Source organism: Scyliorhinus torazame, chromosome 13 (assembly GCF_047496885.1).
Source record: "Scyliorhinus torazame isolate Kashiwa2021f chromosome 13, sScyTor2.1, whole genome shotgun sequence".
Lineage (NCBI taxonomy): Eukaryota > Metazoa > Chordata > Chondrichthyes > Carcharhiniformes > Scyliorhinidae > Scyliorhinus > Scyliorhinus torazame.
This window is the reverse complement of record NC_092719.1, coordinates 91,154,320-91,176,925: the sequence shown is the minus strand read 5'-3', so window position 1 is coordinate 91,176,925 and position 22,606 is coordinate 91,154,320. Positions and strand designations below refer to the sequence as shown.

General features: G+C 49.8%; 1 protein-coding gene across 8 annotated transcripts in view; it reads left to right on the top strand.

Moving 5' to 3' along the window:
* Window positions 1-741: 741 nt before the first annotated feature.
* The window catches only part of washc4 (WASH complex subunit 4), a 425,031-nt gene continuing 403,166 nt past the window's right edge, over window positions 742-22,606 (top strand). For 4 of the 8 annotated variants that reach the window (XM_072471953.1, XM_072471954.1, XM_072471952.1 and 1 more), the window contains exons 1-3: window positions 742-835; window positions 7,956-8,095; window positions 19,732-19,803. In XM_072471953.1, coding sequence (XP_072328054.1) covers window positions 775-835; window positions 7,956-8,095; window positions 19,732-19,803 — 273 coding nt within the window. In that variant the 5' untranslated portion in view covers window positions 742-774. Of the gene's footprint in view, window positions 836-7,955; window positions 8,096-19,731; window positions 19,804-22,606 lie in introns of those variants that run through there. The other 4 variants (XM_072471956.1, XM_072471955.1, XM_072471958.1 and 1 more) reach the window with 3 other exon arrangements.

Sequence of the window (22,606 nt, the reverse complement as noted above, 5' to 3'; positions counted from 1 at the left end):
CACATTGAGCAAGAGGAGCATAACACGGGTTTAACTGGAACAAGTTGCTTCTGCTGACTACTAGAGGTGTCACATCATCTTTATGAAAATTGCTTTAGTACACTATACTACATTATGTAGATTCAAAATCCCTAAGAATAAGTGCTAATTGTCCTACTAGATTATTGTTAATAAATCCTAATCATTTGTCTTCCCACAACACAGCCAACAAAGTGTTCTTAGATTGTAATAGAATTTACAGTGCAGAAGGAGGCCATTCGGCCCATCAGGTTTGCACCGGTCCTTGGAAAGAGCACCCTAGTTAAGGTGACACCTCTACCCCATCCCCATAAACCCACCTAACCATTTTATTTGGACACTAAGGACAATGTAGCGTGGCCAATCCACCTAACCGGCACATCTTTGGACTGTGGGAGGAAACCGGAGCACCCGGACGAAACCCACGCAGACACGATGAGAACCTGGAGCTGTGAAGCAAGTGCGTACCACTGTGCTACCCTGCTTATGTTTATGAAGTGTCACCATGTAGTATGTTGTCAGGTATTTGATCCAAACCCACTCCTGACCAGTCACCCTGGCGTGGCCAGAAAAACCTGCCCTAACTCCTCACATGTTTAATTAAGCTGAAACATTAACTTTCTTCTGAATATTTCCAGCTTTTCCAGACTGGCCTTTCACCCGGAAACTACATCTCCCAGAGAGCATTGCTCCCCGCGTCTGCGCAGAGAGTGATAGGTTCGGGGCAGGCGTTTGACTGGGTCACGAGATCTGAAGATGGCGCTGGAGCCGCATTCCTCAGACTGGCAGTTTGATCGCTTCGATGACGGATCCCAGAGTGAGTGCGGTCGGGTGTCTGTACTGCCCATTCCCCCCCCCCCCCCCGGAGAGAATCTCTGCCCCCCCCCCCCCCCCCCAGGGGAGAATCTCTGCCCCCCCCCCCCCCGGGGAGAATCTATGCCCCCCCCCCCTCGAGGAGAATCTCTGCCCCCCCCCCCGGGGAGAATCTCTGCCCCCCCCCCCCCCCCCCCCCGGGGAGAATCTCTGCCCCCCCCCCGGGGAGAATCTCTGCCCCCCCCCCCCCGGGGAGAATCTCTGCACCCCCCCCGGGGAGAATCTCTGCCCCCCCCGGGGAGAATCTCTGCCCCCCCCCCCCGGGCAGAATCTCTGCCCCCCCCCCCCGGGGAGAATCTCTGCCCCCCCCCCGGGGAGAATCTCTGCCCCCCCCCCCGGGGAGAATCTCTGCCCCCCCCCCCAGGGAGAATCTCTGCCCCCCCCCCCCAGGGAGAATCTCTGCCCCCCCCCCCCCAGGGAGAATCTCTGCCCCCCCCCCCCAGGGAGAATCTCTGCCCCCCCCCCCGGGGAGAATCTCTGCCCCCCCCCCGGGGAGAATCTCTGCCCCCCCCCCCCCGGGGAGAATCTCTGCCCCCCCCCCCCCCCCCCGGGGGAGAATCTCTGCCCCCCCCCGGGGAGAATCTCTGCCCCCCCCCCCCTCGAGGAGAATCTCTGCCCCCCCCCCCCCCGGGGAGAATCTCTGCCCCCCCCCCCCCGGGGAGAATCTCTGCCCCCCCCCCCCCCTCGAGGAGAATCTCTGCCCCCCCCCCCCCGGGGAGAATCTCTGCCCCCCCCCCCCCCGGGGAGAATCTCTGCCCCCCCCCCCGGGGAGAATCTCTGCCCCCCCCCCCCCCCCGGGGAGAATCTCTGCCCCCCCCCCCCCCCCGGGGAGAATCTCTGCCCCCCCCCCCCCCCCCCGGGGAGAATCTCTGCCCCCCCCCCCCCCGGGGAGAATCTCTGCCCCCCCCCCCCCCCCTGGGGAGAATCTCTGCCCCCCCCCCCCGGGGAGAATCTCTGCCCCCCCCCGGGCGGAATAGGCATTTCTGCCACGTCCGGGAGGAGTAGGCATCTCTGCTGCCCCCCGGGGGAATAGGCATCTCTGTCGTCGTCGTCCCCTCCCCCGGAAGAGTGGTCATTCCCCTGCCCCCCGCGGGGGAGGAGTGGGCATCTCTTCTCTGCTCCCCCCCCCCCCCCCCCCCCCCCCGGGTGAGTGGACATCTCCTCCTCCCTGGCCGGAGGAGCACGGCTACCGTGCTCCCTTGGGGGCAGCACGGTAGCCTTGTGGATAGCACAATTGCTTCACAGCTCCAGGGTCCCAGGTTCGATTCTGGCTTGGGTCACTGTCTGTGCGGAGTCTGCACATCCTCCCCGTGTGTGCGTGGGTTTCCTCCGGGTGCTCCGGTTTCCTCCCACAGTCCAAAGATGTGCAGGTTAGGTGGATTGGCCATGATAAATTGCCCTTAGTGTCTAAAATTGCCCTTAGTGTTGGGTGGGGTTACTGGGTTATGGGGATAGGGTGGCGGTGTTGACCTTGGGTAGGGTGCTCTTTCCAAGAGCCGGTGCAGACTCGATGGGCTGAATGGCCTCCTTCTGCTCTGTAAATTCTATGAAGACTTTCCTTCTATGGAGTGGGGATCTATGAACCCCTCCCAACCCCAGCGAGGATGGTCTCTGGCCGCCCCGGTTGGCGGAGGAGGTGTCTTGTCTGTCCGTAGGTTTTCACCCCGCCCATATTTGGGGTGGGGGATGTCTGCAGTGTGAAGATAAGATGTGTAACTAAGAGCTGGTGCTGAGGATCTACATGGATCATAAAGATTTCTAGGAGAACGATTCATCTGTTCAATATTCTCCATAAATCATCACCTAATGACCTTAACCATTTGTCTGATTAGACCATAAGACATAGGAGCAGAATTAGGCCACTTGGCTCATCGAGTCTGCTCCGTCATTCAATCATGGCTGATATTATTCTCATCCCCATTCTCCTGCCTTCTCCCCATAACCCCTGATCCCCTTATTGATCAAGAACCTGTCTTAAAGTCACTCAGTGATTTGGCCTCCACAGCCTTCTGCGGCAAAGAGTTCCACAGATTCACCACCCTCTGGCTAAAGAAATTGTTCCTCATCTCTGTTTTAAAGGATTGTCCCTTTCGTTTGAGATTGTCCTCTTGGTCTAGTTTTCCCTACAAGTGGAAACATCCTCTCCACGTCCACTCTACCCAGGTCTCGCAGTATCCTGTAAGTTTCAATAAGATCCCCCCTCATCATTCTAAACTCCAACGAGTACAGACCCACAGTCCTCAACTGTTACTCATACGACAAGCAGTTCGTTCCAGGGATCATTCTTGTGAACATCCTCTGGACCCTCTCCAAGGCCAGCACATCCTTCCTTAGATACAGGGCCCAAAACTGCTCACAATACTCCAAATGTGGTTTGACCAGAGTCGTATACAGCCTCAGAAGTACATAGCTGGTCTTGTATTCTAGCCCTCTTGACATGAATGCTAACATTGCGTTTGCCTTCTTAACTGCTGACTGACTCTGCACGTTAACCTTAAGAGAATTGTGAACAAGGACTCCCACGCCCCTTTGTGCTTCTGATTTCCTAAGCATTTCCCCATTTAGAAATAGTCTATGTCTAAATTCCTCCTTCCAAAGTGCATAATCTCACATTTTGGGCCGCACGGTAGCACAAGTGGATGGCACTGTGGCTTCACAGTGCCAGGGTCCCAGGTTTGATTCCCCGCTGGGTCACTGTCTGTGCGGAGTCTGCACATTCTCCCCGTGTCTGCGTGGGTTTCCTCCGGGTGCTCCGGTTTCCTCCCACAGTCCAAAGATGTGCAGGTTAGGTGGATTGGCCATGATAAATTGCCCTTAGTGACCAAAAAGGTTAGGAGGGGTTATTGGGTTACGGGGATAGGGTGGAAGTGAGGGCTTAAGTGGGTCGGTGCAGACTCGATGGACCGAATGGCCTTCTGCACTGCATATTCTATGTTTTTTCCACATTATATTTCATTTGCCACTTCATTGCCCACTCTCCTAGCCTGTCCAAATCCTTCCGCAGCCCCCATGCTTCCTCAATACTACCTGTCCCTCTGCAGATCTTTGTATCATCTGCAAACTTAGTAACAGTGCCTTCCTTCTAGATCACTAATGTATATTGTGAAAAGTTGTGGTCCCAGCACAGACCCCTGAGCACACCACTTGTCACCGGCTGCCATCCTGAAAAAGACCCCATTATCCCTTTTACTGCAAAACAAAAAATAACTGCAGCATTTCCCTATGCTAGACTGTAATCTGTTGAATGTGAAACAGTGTCTTGCTGCCTGTGTGCAGTGAGCTAATGAATAGGAGCAGGTATATTGTTCATAGTGCCATTACGGCACAGAAGGGGGCTATGTGGCCTATTGAATTCTTGCCAGCTCTCTGAAACGTAATTCAATTAGACCCATTCCCCTGTCTTCTCCCTTATTTCCTTCAATTCTTTATCAAATTTCCTTTGCATCACTGATCAATTTTGTTTCCACCACTCTTGTAGGCAGAGTTTCATCAACCTGTGCCTTTTGTCCAGAGCCTTAAATCTCTACCCTCATCCTTGAAAACCAACCAATGAGAACAGCCATTGTACCTTACCCAAATCTGTCATTTTTTTTTTTACATCTGTCAAATCTCCCCATAACCTCCTTTGCTTGAAGGGCAACAACCCCTGCTTCTCCACCCTGACCTTGTAGTTAAATTCCATCATCCCAGATATCATTCTGGCAACTCTCCACGTCCTCTTGCGGCGCATACTTTTTAAAGTGTGGTGACAAAACCTGGATGCAATATTCTTGTGGCCTAGAGTTTTCGAACTTCCCTGCTTCTGTATGCAATACCTCTATTTCAGAAGTTTCTATTTCTATTAAGTTTCTATTTTAGAATCCCAAGATCCCATCAGTTTTGCTGTCATGCCACCATCAAAGATCAATGCATAGAACATTACAGCGCAGTGCAGGCCCTTCGGCCCTTGATGTTGCGCCGACCTGTGAAACCACTCTAAAGTCCATCTACACTCTTCCCTTATTGTCCATATGTCTATCCAATGACCATTTGAATGCCCTTAATGTTGGTGAGTCCACTCCTGGTGCAGGCAGGGCATTCCATGCCCTTACTACTCTCTGAGTAAAGAACCTACCTCTGTCCTATATCTATCTCTCCTCAATTTAAAGCTATATCCCCTCGTGCTAGACATCACCATCCAAGGAAACAGGCTCTCACTGTCCACCCTATCTAATCCTCTGATCATCTTGTATGCCTCAATTAAGTCACCTCTTAACCTTCTCCCTGAGGAAAACAGCCTCAAGTCCCTCAGCCTTCCCTCATAAGATCTTCCCTCCATACCAGGCAACATTCTGGTAAATTTCCTCTGCACCCTTTCCAGTGCTTCCACATCCTTTCTATAATGCGGCGACCAGAATTGCACGCAATACTCCAAATGCGGCCGCGCCAGAGTTGTGTACAGCTGCAACATGACCTCATGGCTCCGAAACTCAATCCCTCTACCAATAAAAGCTAACGCCGTACGCCTTCTTAACAGCCCTCTCAACCTGGGAGGGATTTCAGGGATCTATGTACATGGACACCGAGATCTCTCTGCTCATCCACACTACCAAGAATCTTACCATTAGCCCAGTACTCTGTCTTCCTGTTATTCCTTCCAAAATGAATCACCTCACACTTTTCTGCATTAAACTCCATTTGACACCTCTCCGCCCAGCTCTGCAGCTTATCTATGTCCCTCTGTAACTTGTAACATCCTCCCGCACTGACCACAACGCCACCGACTTTAGTGTCATCTGCAAATTTACTCACCCATCCTTCTACGCCCTCCAGGTCATTTATGAAAATGACAAACAGCAGTGGCCCCAAAACAGATCCTTGTGATACACCACTAGTAACTGGACTCCAGGCAGAACAGTTCCCATCAACCACCACCCTTTGTCTTCTTCCAGCTAGCCAATTTCTGATCCAAACTGCTAAATCACCCTGAATCTCATGCCTCCGTATTTTCTGCAATAGTAGCCTACCGTAGGGAACTTTATCAAACGCAAATACATATAAGCCCTGAAACCCCTGTGTCCCTGCATAATCTTTTGAACTGTGCCATTAGTCTTGACCCATCTCTTCTGCCAAGATACATTACCTCACACTTTGCTATATTAAATTCTACCTGCCATTTGTCTGCCTATTCTGCTAGTCTGTGTTCTGTTGCTTGGATTGGCATTATCCTTATTGTTCGCCACACTGCCAAGTTTTGTATTATTGGCAAGTTTTCATATTTTACGCTGCGTGCCAGTATTAAAATCACTTGCAAAAATGGTGCTGAGCCTTGGGCGACATCAATCTCTACCATCCTCCGGTCTGGGTAACAATTCTGTTTTCTGTTATAGAATCATAGAATCATAGAAGTTTACAGCATGGAAACAGGCCCTTCGGCCCAACCAGTCCATGCCGCCCAGTTTTTTACCATTAAGCTAGTCCCAGTTGCCCGCACTTGGCCCATAACCCTCTATACCCATCTTACCCATGTAACCATCTAAATGCTTTTTGAAAGACACAATTGTACCCGCTTCTACTACTACCTCTGGCAGCCCATTCCAGACACTCACTACCCTCTGAGTGAAGAAATTGCCCCTCTGGGCCCTTCTGAATCTCTCCCCTCTCACCTTAAACCTATGCCCTCTAGTTTTAGACTCCCCTACCTTTGGGAAAAGATGTTGACTATCTACCTTATCTATGCCCCTCATTATTTTATAGACCTCTATAAGATCACCCCTAAGCCTCCTACGCTCCAGGGAAAAAAGTCCCAGTCTATCCAGCCTCTCCTTATAACTCAAACCATCAAGTCCCGGCAACATCCTAGTAAATCTTTTCTGCACTCTTTCTAGTTTAATAATATCCTTTCTATAATAGGGTGACCAGAACTGCACACAGTATTCCAAGTGTGGCCGTACCAATGTCTTGTACAACTTCAACAAGACGTCCCAACTCCTATATTCAATGTTCTGACCAATGAAACCAAGCATGCCGAATGCCTTCTTCACCACCCTGTTCTTCAGCCTTTAATTTATCCAACCTGACATTGACCCTTTGATTTCATTGAACTTCAATTTTGTGAACCATGCGTTGTCTTTAAATCCATGTGGACAACATTTTGCATATCCTTCATAAACCACCAGTTCATAGAATCCCTGCAGTGTGAAATGAGGCCATTCGGCCCTTTGAGTCTGCAGCCCCCCCTTTCCCAAAGTGCACTCTACTAGGCCCGCCTCCCCTCCCTATCCCCGTAACCCTATGAATTGGTCATGGCCAATCTACTGAATCTGCATGTATTTGGACTGTGGGAGGAAACCGGAGGAAACCCGCGCAGACACGGAGAGAATGTGCAAAGTCACCTGAGGTCGGAATTGAATCCGGATACCTTGTACTCTGAGGCAGCTGTGCTAACCATTGTGCCACCGTGTCACCTATTTTATTATTTCATCAAATCCCTTAGTTTTATTAGTCATGCTTGTTCTGCCTTTTACATATGTGATGGCTCCTCAATGAACTCGAACCTCCAAAAGTGCCTGTTAATTCCAGCCCTCCATTATTCCCCACACCAAATGTTAAACTGACCACCTTGTGGTTATTCGGAATGACGGAATGCCATTTCAATTGGGATGTCACATTTTCCACACCGCAAGGTGCAGAAGTTTGCCTGATTACTTTTCAAAGGCAAAGTTAAAATGTTAAGCGAAAGCTCAACTTTCCCCTTAGGGTAAAATGGGAATTGGTGAGCAAATCCTGCTCGTCTTCACTTAATATTGACAGGCTAGAGATGAAGGATGAGGATATCTATCCACTCTCACTTGGGCAATATTGTTAGCACAAGTGTTTATAAAGGGATACAGGGACAATTTCCTGAAGGGAGAGGATAGCGAAAGCATTCTGATGCTTTGGTGCTGTCTGGCTTTTCTTTGATTTGGGAAGGGTTAATGAGCCATAGCTTGATTTAAAAAAAAAAGAAGATTTTTTAAGCTGGAGTATCAAACTACAGACAGCAAATTATTGTAATTCTTTCATATTTCTGCCTCTGTATTTAGGAATACACGCAGAAGTGCAGCTGAAGAATTACGAAAAATTTCTTGAAGAATACACCAATCAGTTGAAAGGAATTGAAGATGCATTGGATGACTCTGTTGGGGATGTCTGGGATTTTACTCTGGATCCTATAGCGCTTAAGGTATGTCTTAGAAAGCTTTAATTTTAATTGCCTGGATTTTGACAGCTGAATAATGTTTTTGCGCACTTCTGAGTGTTGACTTGCTGGGATGTGAACCAGTACAGTTCCGTCTTGGGATTCATAGTATATGTGAGCTGGACAAAAAAACCGTGAGGCGCTTCAATCGATTGTGCCCCATAGAATCAAAACCAGGAAGTATAAATTTGATTTAAAAAGAAGAGCACAAAAAGATTGGACAGAGATAGAATGAAGAGAGACTGAGAAAAAGTAAAAATAAATATTAATTGCACAGATCACAGAATTGTTATGGCACAAAAGGAGACCATTTGGCCCATTGTGTCAACACCGGCTTTCTAAATGTGCATGATTACTTAACACAATTCGCGTGCCTTTTCCCTGTACCTCTGCACATTTTTTCAATTCAAATAATCATCTAATGTCCTTTTGAATGCCTCGATTGAACCAGCCTCCACCACACTTTCCAGGCAGTGCATTCCAGATCCAAAACATTCGCTGTGGGAAAAAGGTTTTTCTTCCATCTTATTTGCTTCTTTTACAAATCACTTTGTACCTATGCCCTCTTGTTCTTCATGATGTGGACTGGGGTGAGCACAGTAAGAAGTCTTACAACACCAGGTTAAAGTCCAACGCGTTTGTTTCAAATCACTAGCTTTCGGAGCACTGCTCCTTCCTCAGGTGAATGAAGAGGTATGTTCCAGAAACATATAATACGATACTTTGAATGCAAGCATTTGCAGGTAATTAACTCTTTACAGATCCAAAGAGAGGGGTAACCCCAGGTTAAAGAGGTGTGAATTGTCTCAAACCAGGACAGTTGGTAGGATTTCGCAAGCCCAGGCCAGATGGTGGCTGATGAATGTAATGCAACGTGAATCCAAGGTCCCGGTTGAGGCTGTACTCATGTGTGCAGAACTTAGCTAAAAGTTTCTGCGAGGCGATTTTGCGTTGTCGCGCGTCCTGAAGGCCGCCTTGGAGAACGCTTACACGGAGATCAGAGGCTGAATGTCCTTGACTGCTGAAGTGTTCCCCGACTGGAAGGGAATATTCCTGCTGGCGATTCTCGTGCGATGTCCGTTCATCCGTTGTCGCAGTGTCTGCATGGTCTCGTCAATGTACCACGCTTCGGGACATCCTTTCCTACAGCATATGAGGTCGACAACGTTGGATGAGTCGCACGAGTATGTACTGGTGGGTGGTGTTCTCACGTGTAATGGTGGTACCCATGTCGATGATCTGGCACGTCTTGTAGAGATTGCCATGGCAGGGTTGTGTGGTGTCGTGGCCGCTGTTCTGAAGGCTGGGTAGTTTGCTGCAAACAATCGTTTGTTTGATGTTGCGCGGTTGTTTGAACATCAAACAAACCATTGTTTGCAGCAAACTACCCAGCCTTCAGAACCACGACACGAAAAGTCCTTGGCAAGTAGGATTAAAGTGAGTCCCAAAGCTTTTTATTCATATGTAAAATGCAAGAGGGTGGCCAGGGAAAGGATTGAATCACTTAAGGACAGTGGGGGGAAATCTGTGTGAGCGAGAGGAAATGGGCGAGGTACTAAATTTGCATCAGTGTTAACCAAAGAAAGGGACTTTGTGGAAGTTGATTCTTGTTAGGGTGTGTGGGCAGTCTGGATCATGTTAACATCAAAAAGGAGGAGTTATTGGGTCTTTTAAAAGATATTAAAGTAGATAAGTCTCCTGGGTCGCATGTGAGTTACCCAAAATACTGAGGGAAGCAAGGGAGGAAATTAGAATCATAGAATCATAGAATCATAGAAGTTTACAGCATGGAAACAGGCCCTTCGGCCCAACCAGTCAATGCCGCCCAGTTTTTACCATTAAGCTAGTCCCAGTTGCCCGCACTTGGCCCATAACCCTCTATACCCATCTTACCCATGTAACTATCTAAATGCTTTTTGAAAGACACAATTGTACCCGCCTCTACTACTACCTCTGGCAGCCCATTCCAGACACTCACTACCCTCTGAGTGAAGAAATTGCCCCTCTGGGCCCTTCTGAATCTCTCCCCTCTCACCTTAAACCCATGCCCTCTAGTTTTAGACTCCCCTACCTTTGGGAAAAGATGTTGACTATCTACCTTATCTATGCCCCTCATTATTTTATAGACCTCTATAAGATCACCCCTAAGCCTCCTACGCTCCAGGGAAAAAAGTCCCAGTCTATCCAGCCTCTCCTTATAACTCAAACCATCAAGTCCCGGCAACATCCTAGTAAATCTTTTCTGCACTCTTTCTAGTTTAATAATATCCTTTCTATAATAGGGTGACCAGAACTGCACACAGTATTCCAAGTGTGGCCGTACCAATGTCTTGTACAACTTCAACAAGACGTCCCACTTGCTGGGGCCTTGACTGATATCTTTGTATCCTCATTGGCTACAGGTGAGATCCCAGAGGACTGGAGAATAGCTAACGTGGTATCGCTGTTTGAGAAAGGTAGCAGGGATAATCCTGGAAACAAGAGGTCGGTAAGCCTCATGGCGGTGGTAGGTAAATTATTGGCGAATATTCTCAGGGACAGGATTTATACAACATTTGGAAACAAATGGACTAGTATAGTTTTGTGAAGGCGAGTTTGTGCATCACTAACTTGATCGAGTTTTTTGAGGAGGTGACAAAGATGATTGATGACGGCAGTGGATGTTATTTACATGGACTTCAGTAAAGCCTTTGACAAGGCATCTCATGGGAGACTGTACAAAAGGTGAAGTCACACGAGATCAGACGGTAAGATGGATACAGAACTGCCTCGGTCACAGAAGGCAAAGGGATTGTCAGAGGATACAGCAGGATATAGATAGGTTGGAGACTTGAGCAGAGAAATGGCAAATGGAGTTTAATCCGGTCAAATGTGATGTAATGCATTTTGGTAGGTCTAACATAGAGGGAAAATATACCGTAAATGACAAAACTCTTAGGAATATAGAAAGTCATAGAGATCTGGGTGTACAGGTCCACAGACCTTTGAAGGCGACAATACAAGTGGACATGGTAGTCAAGAAAGCAAACAGAATGCTTACCTTCATTGGACAGGGCATCAAGTATAAAACTGGCTAGTCATGCTACAGTTGTACAGCACCTTGGTAAGGCCACACGTGGAATATTGTGCACAGTTCTGGTCACCACCCTACCAGAAGGATGTGGAGGCTTTGGAGAGGGTGCAGAGGAGGTTTACCAGGATGTTGCTTGGTCGGGATGGTGTTAGCTACGTGGAGAGCCGGAGTAGACTCGGACTGTTTTCATTAGCAAGACGAAGGTTGAAGGGTGATCTGATAGAGGTCTAGAAGATTATGAGGGGCATGGATAGAGTAGATGGGCAGGCACTCGTTCCCAGGGTGGAGGGGTCAGTCACCAGGGGGCATAGGTTTAAGGTCTGTGGGGCAAAGTTTATAGGAGGTGTGAAGCATGTTTTTTACGCAGAGGGTGGTAAGTGCCTGGAACGCGTTGCCAGGGGAGGTTGTGGAAGCAGATACATTACTAGCGTTCAAAAGGCATCTTGACAAACCTGGATAAGATGGGTATAGAGGGATACGGCACAAGGAAGTGCTGAGGTTTTTGGCAAAGGTTTGTATCATGACCGGTACCGGCCTGAAGGGCCAAAGGGCCTGTTCCTTTGCCGTATTGTTCTTTATTCTAGTGGAATCATAGGATTTACAGTGCAGAAGGTGGGTGATCGGTTTCCTCCCACAATACCGGGATGTACAGGTTTATTGGATTTGCCATGCTAAATTGCTCTTCGTGTCCAAAAAGGTTAGATGGGGTTGCAGGGATAGGGTGGAGGTGTGGGCTTAGGTAGGGTGCCATTTCCAAGGGTCGGTGCAGACTCTAAAAGGAGGATGGATAAAAAGCTTAAGAACACAAAGGAGTTCATAGTTATTTTTCAGACTGGAGAACAGAAAGCATTGGAAGAAATGAGCAGAAACAGAATGTTCACCTGGCTGAGCAGAGGGCACAGAGAAAACAGGCCGACTAATCCTGCACCTTACTTTGCAGCAAATACAGAGTGGGGCTCCTGAGACACCAGGTGATTCTTGACATAGTTGACCAGCATGCCGCAAACTATAATTTTCTTTTAAAATTTAGAGCACCCAGTAATTCTTTGCCAATTAAGGGGCAATTTAGCGTGGCCAATCCACCTAACCTGCACATCTTTTGGCTGTGGGAGCGAAACCCACGCAGACACAGGGAGAATGTGCAAACTCCACACAGACAGAGACCCGTGGCTGGCATCGAACCCGGTCCTCAATGCTGTAGGCAGCAGTGCTAACCACTGTGCCACCGTGCCGCCCTTAAACCATCATCTTAAGAGCTGGAGAGTTGCCACAAACATTGTATGCAGATGACTTCCTGTTGTACATTTCCCACCAGGTGGGAGTTTTGATAAGATCATGGGGGTCCTGGGGGAGTTTGGCTGTTTCTCAGTATATGAACTTGAATGTGGGGGAAAACGAGGTGTTCCTGATAAATGCCAGGAGGAGAGGAGGCTGGGGGACTTGCTGTTCCAGGTGGTGACGGTGAATTTCCACTATATTGGGATATCGGTGGCACGGAGCTTGGCCCAACTGCACAAGTTGAACTTGGCACAATTGGTGAGGGTATGAAAGCGGACTTCAAGAGGTATGATGTGTTGTCCTTGGCAGGGCGTGTGCAAATGGTGAAAACACTCCTCCCATAAACAAATCCCTGAAGTACCCTATCCCCCCCCCCCCCCCCGGGGACCTAGTGTCCAGCCCCGCTGACAAAAACCTATGGTTGTCACATATGAGCGCCCACAGAGACAGTGCCTTCCAGTCCGAAGTGTTGCCGACACGAGTTCTAAACCCTGAATGTTGATAACACTACCGGGCTCACGAGTATCTGACCAGTGGAAACGGCAGGGGCGCCAACAACAGTGCCCTCAAACTGGTCTGCCTACACAATGCCGTCTCCACCCGCACCCAGACTGACCCTTCCTCCACCACCCAGTTACTAACCATTGCGATGTTTGTTGCCCAGTAGTTATTCAACAGTTATTCAACCGATCCCTTTCCAGAAACCCCCTCCTCACCCGCGGGGCCTTCCCTGCCCACACAAACCTCAAAATCATCCCATTAACTTTCTAAAAACGGACTTAAGGGCAAAGATGGGAGGGGGGGGGGGGGGGTGTCTGAAATACAAACAGAAACTTGGGCAGCAAAGTCATTTTCATCAAGCTTCTTCGTTGTGTGCAAGGTTGCACTTATCCAATTTATGGTGGTGCATAGAGCCCACATGACATTGGGGGGAAAGAAAAGAAAAAGAAGGAGACGGACTTGGAGGTGATTGGGGGGGGGGAGAGATGGGTTGTTAGCTCTATTACCGAGGTTTGGCTTTTGTATATATGAAAACTGCCTTCAATAAAAATACTTGTTAAAAAAAATATATAATAATTCCCAGACACGACTGTCACCATTCCACACCGTCTCACTGGCAAGACAGACCCAGCAGAGGTGGTAGCTCAGTAGTATACAGTCTGGGAGGAGTTGCTCTGGGAGTCCTCAATATCGATTCTCGACCCCACAAAGACGGGGTTTAGGTTAAACATACTCAAGGGAACATCCTGCTGAATGCCATGTACTGTCCACCATCAGCTGATGATCAGTATTCCTCCATGTTGAACATCACTTGGAAGAAGCACTGAGGGTGGCAAGGGAGCAGAATATGTTCTGGATGGGACACGTCATCGCAAAGGGTGGCTCGGTAGTACTACCACAGACTGAGATGGCCGCATCCAATAAGACATAGCTGTTAGACTGGGGCTGCAGCAGGTAGTGAGGGAACCGACAAGAGGGAAAAACATACTTGACCTCATCCTCACCAACGTGCCTGCTGCAGATGCATCTGTCCATGACAGTATCAATAGAAGTGACCACCGCACAGCCCTTGTGGAGGCAAAGTCCAATCTTCACATTGAGGATACCCTCCATCGTGTTGGATGGCACTACTACCATGCTAAATGGGATAGACTTCGAACAGATATAGCAACTCAAGACTGGGCATCCATGAGGCTCTGTGGGCCATCAGCAGCAGCAGAATTGTACTCAACCACAATCTACAAACTCATGATCCTGCACATCCCACACTCTACCATTATCACCAAGCCAGGGGATCAACCCTGGTTCAATGGAGAGTGCAGAGAACTTACCAGGAGCAACATCAGGCATACTGAAAAATGAGGTGTCAACCTGGTGAAGCTACAACACAGGACTACTTGTGTACCAAACAGCATAACCTGCAAGTTCAGCAGTCCTGCCACATCCAGCCGTGAATGGTTGTGGACAATTAAAGAATCCACTGACTTCCGGTTGCGGCCATGCCTGGGTAGATCGCACGTTCTGCAGCTCCCGCCAAGATCGGACATTTGGGCCCGTTAACGGACCTTTAGCGGCACTTTGGCTGCGATCCCCGGTGGGGCAGTAAAAGCTGGTGAGGCTCCCCCCAGCACTGTCTGGAATGGACCAGGAGTGGGACAGTAAAGGCTGGATTGGTGAAACGAGGGGAACGGGCGCAAAATGACAAAATGGTGGCCAGTGCGGACCAGGAGGCGTGGGCCCAGTGGTCGCGGGAGCAGCAGGAGTTCCTGAGAAGCTGCTTCACAGAGCTCAAGACGGAGATGCTGGCCCCTATGAAGGCTTCCATGGAAAGGATGGTGGAGACTCAGAAGATGCGATCAAAGAGGTGGAAAAAAAGGTCTCTGAAAATGAGGATGAGATCTTGGGCCTGGCGGTCAGGGTGGAGGCGCACGAGGCCCTGCACAAAAGATGGCAGGAGAAACTGGAAGACTTTGAAAATAGGTCGAGGAGGCAGAACCTGCGAATCCTGGGCCTCCCCGAAGGTGCGGAGGGGTCGGATGCGAGCGCATTTGTGACCACAATGCTGGGGTCGCTGATGAGCACGCGGGCCTTCCCCACGGCCCCTGGAACTGGATGGGGCGCACAGAGTCCTGGCAAGAAAGCCTAGAGCGAACAAACCGCCGAGGGCTATGGTGATAAGATTCCACCGCTTCACAGACGAGGAACGTGTCCTGTGGTGGGCAAAGAAGGAGCGAAGCAGTAAATGGAAGAACTGTGAGATTTGAATTTACCAGGACTGGGGAGCAGATCTGGCTAAGAGGCATGCAGGATTCAACCGGGCCAAGACGACCCTCCTCAACAAAGGGGTGAAGTTCGGGCTGCTACATCCGGCGAGGCTGTGGGTCATGTACCAAGGCCGGCACCACTACTTTGATACGCCGGATGAGGCGTGGACATTCATTAAGAATGAGAAGTTGGACTTGAACTAATGGGCAGCTGCACGTTGTTGGAACGCCCGGGTGAAGAGGTGTAACCGGGTGCTGTCCTAATGTAAGATTGGAAGCAGAGTGTAAGCTGTATGGGGGCTGGGGAGACGGCTGGACGTGGCTATGTTATGTTGGTTTGCTCCGTTCTCTCTTTGTTTTTGCCCTCGGGGTCCTTTGCCAGCTCTCTGCTTTCGCGGAGCCACGCCGCAGAAGGGGGGGGGGGGGGATGGGCCCGTCAGGGCAGCTCGCCGGTGTTCGGGGCAATGCCGGGACCAGGCTGATCACGTGGAATGTAAGGGACCTAAACGGGCTGGTCAAAAGGGCCCGCATGTTCTCGCACTTAAAGGGATTAAAGGCAGACGTAGCCATGCTACAGGAGACGCACTTAAACCTCGCTGACCAAATTAGACTGAGGAAGGGATGGGTGGGCCAGGTGTTCCATTCGGTGTTGGACGCAAAGACCAGGGGGGGGTCACAATCCTGGTAAGCAAACAGGTGGCATTTGAGGCGGGAAGTATTGTGGCGGACAAAGGGGGCAGGTACATTATGGTGAGTGGTAAGCTACAGGGGGCCCGGGTGGTGCTAATGAACTTTTATGCCCCAAATTAGGATGACGTGGAATTCATGAAGCGCATGCTGAACAAAATACCGGACTTGGAGTCAAACAATTTGATAATGATGGGGGGGGGGGGGGGGGGGGGACACGACTTCAACACAGTCCTGGATCCGGCTCTGGACCGGTCTTAGTCCAGGTCGGGGAGGAGGCCAGCAGCGGCCAAGGTCCTGAGGGGTTTCATGGACCAGATGGAGGGAGTGGATCCGTGGAGATTCGCTCAGCCAAGGATGAAGGAGTTCTCTTTCCTCTCCCACGTGCATAAAGTGTACTCTCGGATTGATTTTTTCGTGTTGAGCAGGGTGCTAATCCCAGGGGTGGAGGGGGCAGAGTACTCGGCCATTGCGGTCTCGGACCATGCTCCGCACTGGGTGGACATGAGACGGGGCAGATTAGGAGGAGCATCCAAAACTATGTGACAACAAACTATATGGAAAAGTTAACATTGACTATGGTCTGGGAGGCCTTGAAGGCAGTTATCAGAGGGCAGTTAATCTCTATCAGGTCCCACAGAGAGAAGAAGGATAGGGCGGAGAGGGAGAGGGTATCTGGAGGTGCGCGGAGACCCCCGAGGAGGGGCTGCTAAAGGAGCACGGAGTTTGCAGGCGGAGTTTGCTGCTGACCACAGGGAAAGCAGAGGCACAGCTGAGGAAGGTGAAAGAGGCAGTATATGAGTATGGGGAGAAAGCGAGTAGGATGCTGGCACACCAACTTCGAAGGAGGGAGGCGGCCAGGGAAATTGGAGTTAGGGATAAGAGGGGCGACATGGTCCTGAGCCCGGAAGAGATCAACAAAGTCTTCAAGGAGTTCTACTGCGAGCTGTATGAGTCAGAGCCCCTGGAAGGGAGGGAAGGGACAAAGTAATTTATGGACCGATTGAGGTTCTCAAGGGTGGACGAGGAGCTGGTGGAGGGATTGGGGGCCCCGATGAGTTGGAGGAGATAGTTAAGGGCTTGGAGAATATGCAGTCGGGCAAGGCCCCGGGACCGGACGGTTACCCTGTAGAATTCTACAAGAAATTCTCTGAGCTGCTGAGCCCACTCCTGCTAAGAACCTTTAACGAGGCCAAGAAGAGGAACCCCCCCCCCCCCCCCGTCGATGTCGCAGGCTTCGATCTCGCTCATCCTTAAGCGGGACAAGGATCCGTTGCAGTGTGGGTCCTACAGGCTGATATCGCTCCTAAATGTACATGCCAAACTGCTGGCTAAGATCTTGGCCACCAGAATAGAGGATTGTGTCCCGGGGGTGATTGTCGAGGATCAGACAGGGTTCGTCAAGGGCAGGCAATTGAACATGAACGTGCGGAGGCTTCTAAACATTATTATGATGCCCTCAGAAGGAGGGGACGTAGAAGTAGTGGCTGCAATGGATGCGGAGAAAGCCTTTGATCGGGTGGAGTGGGAGTACCTGTGGGAAGCGTTAAGTAGATTTGGATTTGGTGAGGAATACATAGGGTGGGTCAAACTACTGTACCAGGCCCCCGTAGCAAGTGTGTCCACGAACTGACTGAGGTCGGCGTATTTTCGGCTGCTCCGAGGGACGAGGCAAGGGTGCCCCCTGTCCCCGCTGCTATTTGCCCTGACAATTGAGCCGTTGGCCATGGCGTTGAGCATGTCAAGAAGCTGGAGGGGGCTGTTTCGGGGGGAGTGGGGGGGAGCATTGTGTTTCGCTCTACGCAGACGACCTGCTCCTGTATATTTCGGACCCGCTAGAGGGGATGGGGGAGGTCTTGCGGATCCTAAAGGACTTTGGGAGTTTATCGGGGTACAAGTTGAACGTGGGGAAAAGTGAGCTATTTGTGATCCATGCGAGGGGCCAGGAGGAGAGACTGGGGGAGCTCCCGCTCAAGAGGGTGGAGAGGAGCTTTCGGTACCTGGGTATACAGGTGGCTAGGAATTGGGATGCCCTACACAAGCTCAATCTATCTCGGCTGGTAGAGCAGATGGAGGGAGACTTCAAAAGGTGGGACATGCTCCCGCTTTCCCTGGCGGGTAGGGTGCAGGCCATGAAAATGATGGTCCTTCCCAAGTTTCTGTTTGTCTCCCAGTGCCTTCCCATCTTCATCACCAAATCCTTCTTCAAGCGGGTGAACAGGATTATCATGGGATTTGTGTGGGCAAACAAGACCCCGCGAGTTAAAAGGCTGTTCTTAGAGCGCAGCCGGGTGGGAGGAGGGCTGACGCTTCTGAACTTCTGCAGTTATTACTGGGCGGCTAATATAGCGATGATTAGGAAATGGGTAATGGACGAGGGGGCGGCATGGAAGCGGCTAGAGGCGGCGTCATGCGAGGACACCAGCTTAGGGGCACTGATAACGGCACCGCTGCTGTTCTCGCCGGCACTGTACACCACAAGCCCGGTGATGACGGCGGTACTGAGGATTTGGGGCCAGTGGAGAAGGCACAAGAAGGAGAAAGGGGCTCAGTCTGGACCCCGATGTGGCATAATGTTGCTCGTTTTAGCCTTAATTTTATTGCTCTTATTCTGTCACCTTTGCTCTTGAGTCGCCTGGTATCTTTCTGATGCCGCCACGTGGTTCAAGTCCGAGTAATGATTAATAATCCATCACACCGCTTCGTAAGAGTTAAATCAACGCTCATTTATTATATACAGCAATTAATACTTATGCATTAATTCTACTTCTAAGCTACTTCCTACAACTAACAGCCCAATACTTAACTTTGGAAATGGCCCACCAGGTCAGGGCAACAAATGGCATTTCGTATGGGTTCTGAGCCTGCGGGATTCAAAGCTGGTACAGGTCGATAGTCAGGAGTGTCTTATCTTGTAGCGAGCGTTGGAGTAAGACTTACGTTTCTCGCGGCTGTTGGGTCTCGAAGGGTGCGGAGAGGAGAAGAAGGGAAGAAGGGTCGATTTGAACTTGGCCCCTATTCTTATCGTCCCCAGGGGCTTCCAGCCTCTCGGGGCGGACCTTGTACCTGGTTCCAAGTGATTGGACTTGGCCCCAATCACTTGGTTCGATATTCTCCAATGCTGGAGCGATTCCTTGATCGAGGGGTGGTCATTCACCTCTCTTTGTGTAAGCTCCTGCTGGCGCCGAAAAGTCTGGGTTGGCTTTGTGTTACTAATTTGTAGCATATTGTTCCAGGGATTGCTACTTACTATGCAGATGGCTGGTGTGTTGTTGTGTTGATGGCTGCAGGTATCGATTTGGTCTGGCTTCCCCAGAGGCGAATACACAGTTTTGCCTGCAGCTGTCTGTTTCGAGACCTGTTGGTTGATTTTCCCATCAGCCTCTTCCGTTCGCCATTTTAAATCGGGGTTTGGCCATTCTAATCGGGAGTTAGCCATTTTACATGGCTACATTCCCTCCTTGTGGGGGGGGGGGACACACCTCCTACATGGCCTCTGCACTGACCATAGCTATGCACAAAAAATTTTAACTAACAATTCTAAGGGCGCTATGTCAAACAGAGACATGCATTACAAAGCAACAAACTTGGAACCTCTAATTTATCCTTAATATACTACCCTCGCTAAACATTCCGTTATCCTACCTTCCTCAATTATACAACAAAATCACAGCATTTCATACAATCTTTCCTGGCTTGGCAGTCAAGCTCAGGATCATACAATTTTCTGCTCATGAAAAATTTTTTTTTTTTAACATCTCTTTATTTACAACAGCAACAGTAAACGCAGGTGAATGCACTTTATTATTTTATTATAGATCGTGGGAGTCGAGGGTCTGGTCGTAACCGAATATAGGGGATCTGATCCTATATACCGGGGTTCGAGCGCGGTAGGCTCTCCTTCTCCATATACGTAGGCGCATAGTCTGCACTACACAGCAGAGTATCGCCAACGCTAGTACTGTTTCGATCACGTGGGACAGGGAGTACCAGGTTATGAACCTGGCACACAAAGAAGATGTAGTGTCGCTGGTGACTGGGCTCTGGGTACTGCGGGGCAGTGAAACATTAACGGCTGGGGGGTTTGAAGTCATGGGGTTCGTGGTCACGCGCAACCAAATGTCCAAAAATAGTATGTTGATCACGATGAAGGAAGTCCTCATGGCTGTTCTTGGTCCTTTTCTTTCTTTGTGTTCTCTTTATTTTCTCCGGTCCTGGAGCTTCTGGAGTTCTGTAGAAACAAGCATAGTGTCTGTAACTATCTTTGTTTAATATCTGGTATGCTGGTGTCTGTCCTTTGGTGCCAATTATTCCCTTTATAATTGGTCACTATGTGTGACTCCCTCATTTCTTTTTCAAGAAACAAATTTTAGGACACGGCACACTTCCCAATCATGAACCAGTGCTGATTTACCATCCAAATGTTCCAGGATGTAAATAGCAGATGGTGGGCAGTCTAAAGGTTCCCTAAACAAACAAAACCTTTTGAAATGAAAAATGTCAAATGAGGTGCGTATGGGCCGCGACGGGTAAGATTTGGATGGAGTCCCCGGGTAGGACGGCTACCAATGCCGTATCTCCTCTACCCGAGCGTGATTGACCAGCGGTCCTCAGGCAGGGGGGGTCTCACGCCGTTTCTCCACTGCCTGAGCAATCGACAAGAACGGGCAAAAATGTAGTCATCGTGGTGGGGCTGCCGTAGTGGTTCTATCCTTCGAACCAGAAGGGCAGTTACGATCGGGAGTCTGATACCCGAACAAGCATCAGCTGAAAAGCTAGTTCCTCTGAACAAGCGTGCTGAACAAGCGTCTGGCAACGGTGGGTCTCTGAGGGCAAGTCCTCAGAGGTTTCTGCTGAATGGGCGTGTGGCAGTGAGAAAAATTCTCCTGTCGGACATACAACATTAAACAAACTTACGAACAACATAAAACATTCTGCCGGTTCCATCAGGAAGGACAACACTTTTCCCAAGCGGTTCCTAGGTCGTCCTCTTCTCCCGGGTGCCAAACTCTGGAGTGGATTAGGGCTGAAAGGGCTGCCTGGTGTGAGGTCGTTGCGGACGAGTCGGTATGAGTTGTCACGGTGCCAATAATTGGTGTCAAAGAACAAAGAACAAAGAAATGTACAGCACAGGAACAGGCCCTTCGGCCCTCCAAGCCCTTGCCGACCATACTGCCCGACTAAACTACAATCTTCTACACTTCCTGGGTCCGTATCCTTCTATTCCCATCCTATTCATATATTTGTCAAGATGCCCCTTAAATGTCCCTATCGTCCCTGCCTCCACTACCTCCTCCGGTAGTGAGTTCCAGGCACCCACTACCCTCTGCGTAAAAAAACTTGCCTCGTACATCTACTCTAAACTTTGCCCCTCTCACCTTAAACCTATGCCCCCTAGTAGTTGACCCCTCTACCCTGGGGAAAAGCCTCTGACTATCCACTCTGTCTATGCCCCTCATAATTTTGTATACCTCTATCAGGTCGCCCCTCAACCTCCTTCGTTCCAGTGAGAACAAACCGAGTTTATTCAATCGCTCCTCATAGCTTATGCCCTCCATACCAGGCAACATTCTGGTAAATCTCTTCTGCACCCTCTCTAAAGCCTCCACATCCTTCTGGTAGTGTGGCGACCAGAATTGAACACTATACTCCAAGTGTGGCCTAACTAAGGTTCTATACAGCTGCAACATGACTTGCCAATTCTTATACTCAATGCCCCGGCCAATGAAGGCAAGCATGCCGTATGCCTTCTTGACTACCTTCTCCACCTGTGTAGCCCCTTTCAGTGATCTGTGGACCTGTACTCCTAGATCTCTTTGACTTTCAATACTCTTGAGGGTTCTACCATTCACTGTATATTCCCTACCTGCATTAGCCCTTCCAAAATGCATTACCTCACATTTGTCCAGGTTAAACTCCATCTGCCATCTACACTGTCTAGTTGGGTGGGGACAAAATCGGGGTCGTCAGTGTGTTTCGGTGGTCGGTGGTGGGTTTTATTTAGAAAAGTGATCAGGAAGGGATCACTTGGATCGTAGTCGGAGTCGCTGGGTGTGGGTCCGGTTGCATGGCGATAGTAGGGAGGCGTGCTGTGGCTATCGTCCGAGTCACAGTCGCTGTCTCTGCTGCTGCAGTCTGTGGGCGTTCCGGGGCGGAGTGTAGATTTCGGGGGTGGAGTCGAGGTCGAGTCCGTGGCTGGGCTGGACGTAGTGGGGGTTGGTCAGGTTACGTTGGCTGTGGGCGGGGTGTGGTCTGCTGCGTCAAGCATGACATGGTGTGCGTGGTTCGACTATGTTCCATAAACCTTCAACTGGTTGATATGAAACCACGCAGTAGAATACGGACCCGAGTATTTAGGTGACAGGAATGTGCTGGGGTTATATACAGACAGCATCACTTGCTGCCCGATATCGTACGCCGTTGCATGCACTGTCTTGTCGAAACAAGCCTTGCTCTGTTTCTTTTTGGTGCCCAATTTTACTGCGGCTGCTAACTGAGCCGTTTTAACATTTGCAACTAATTGCTCCACGGCTTTCTCGTGTGTGAGGGCCGTTACTTCGGGGCTGGTCAGGTCTAAACCTAACAAGTATTCTGTCCCTTTCATGGGGCGTCCGGTCATGAGAGTGTGTGGGGTGTAACCTGTGGATGTAGAAATAGTGTTACGCAAAAACATCAGCGCAAAAGGGAGGACTG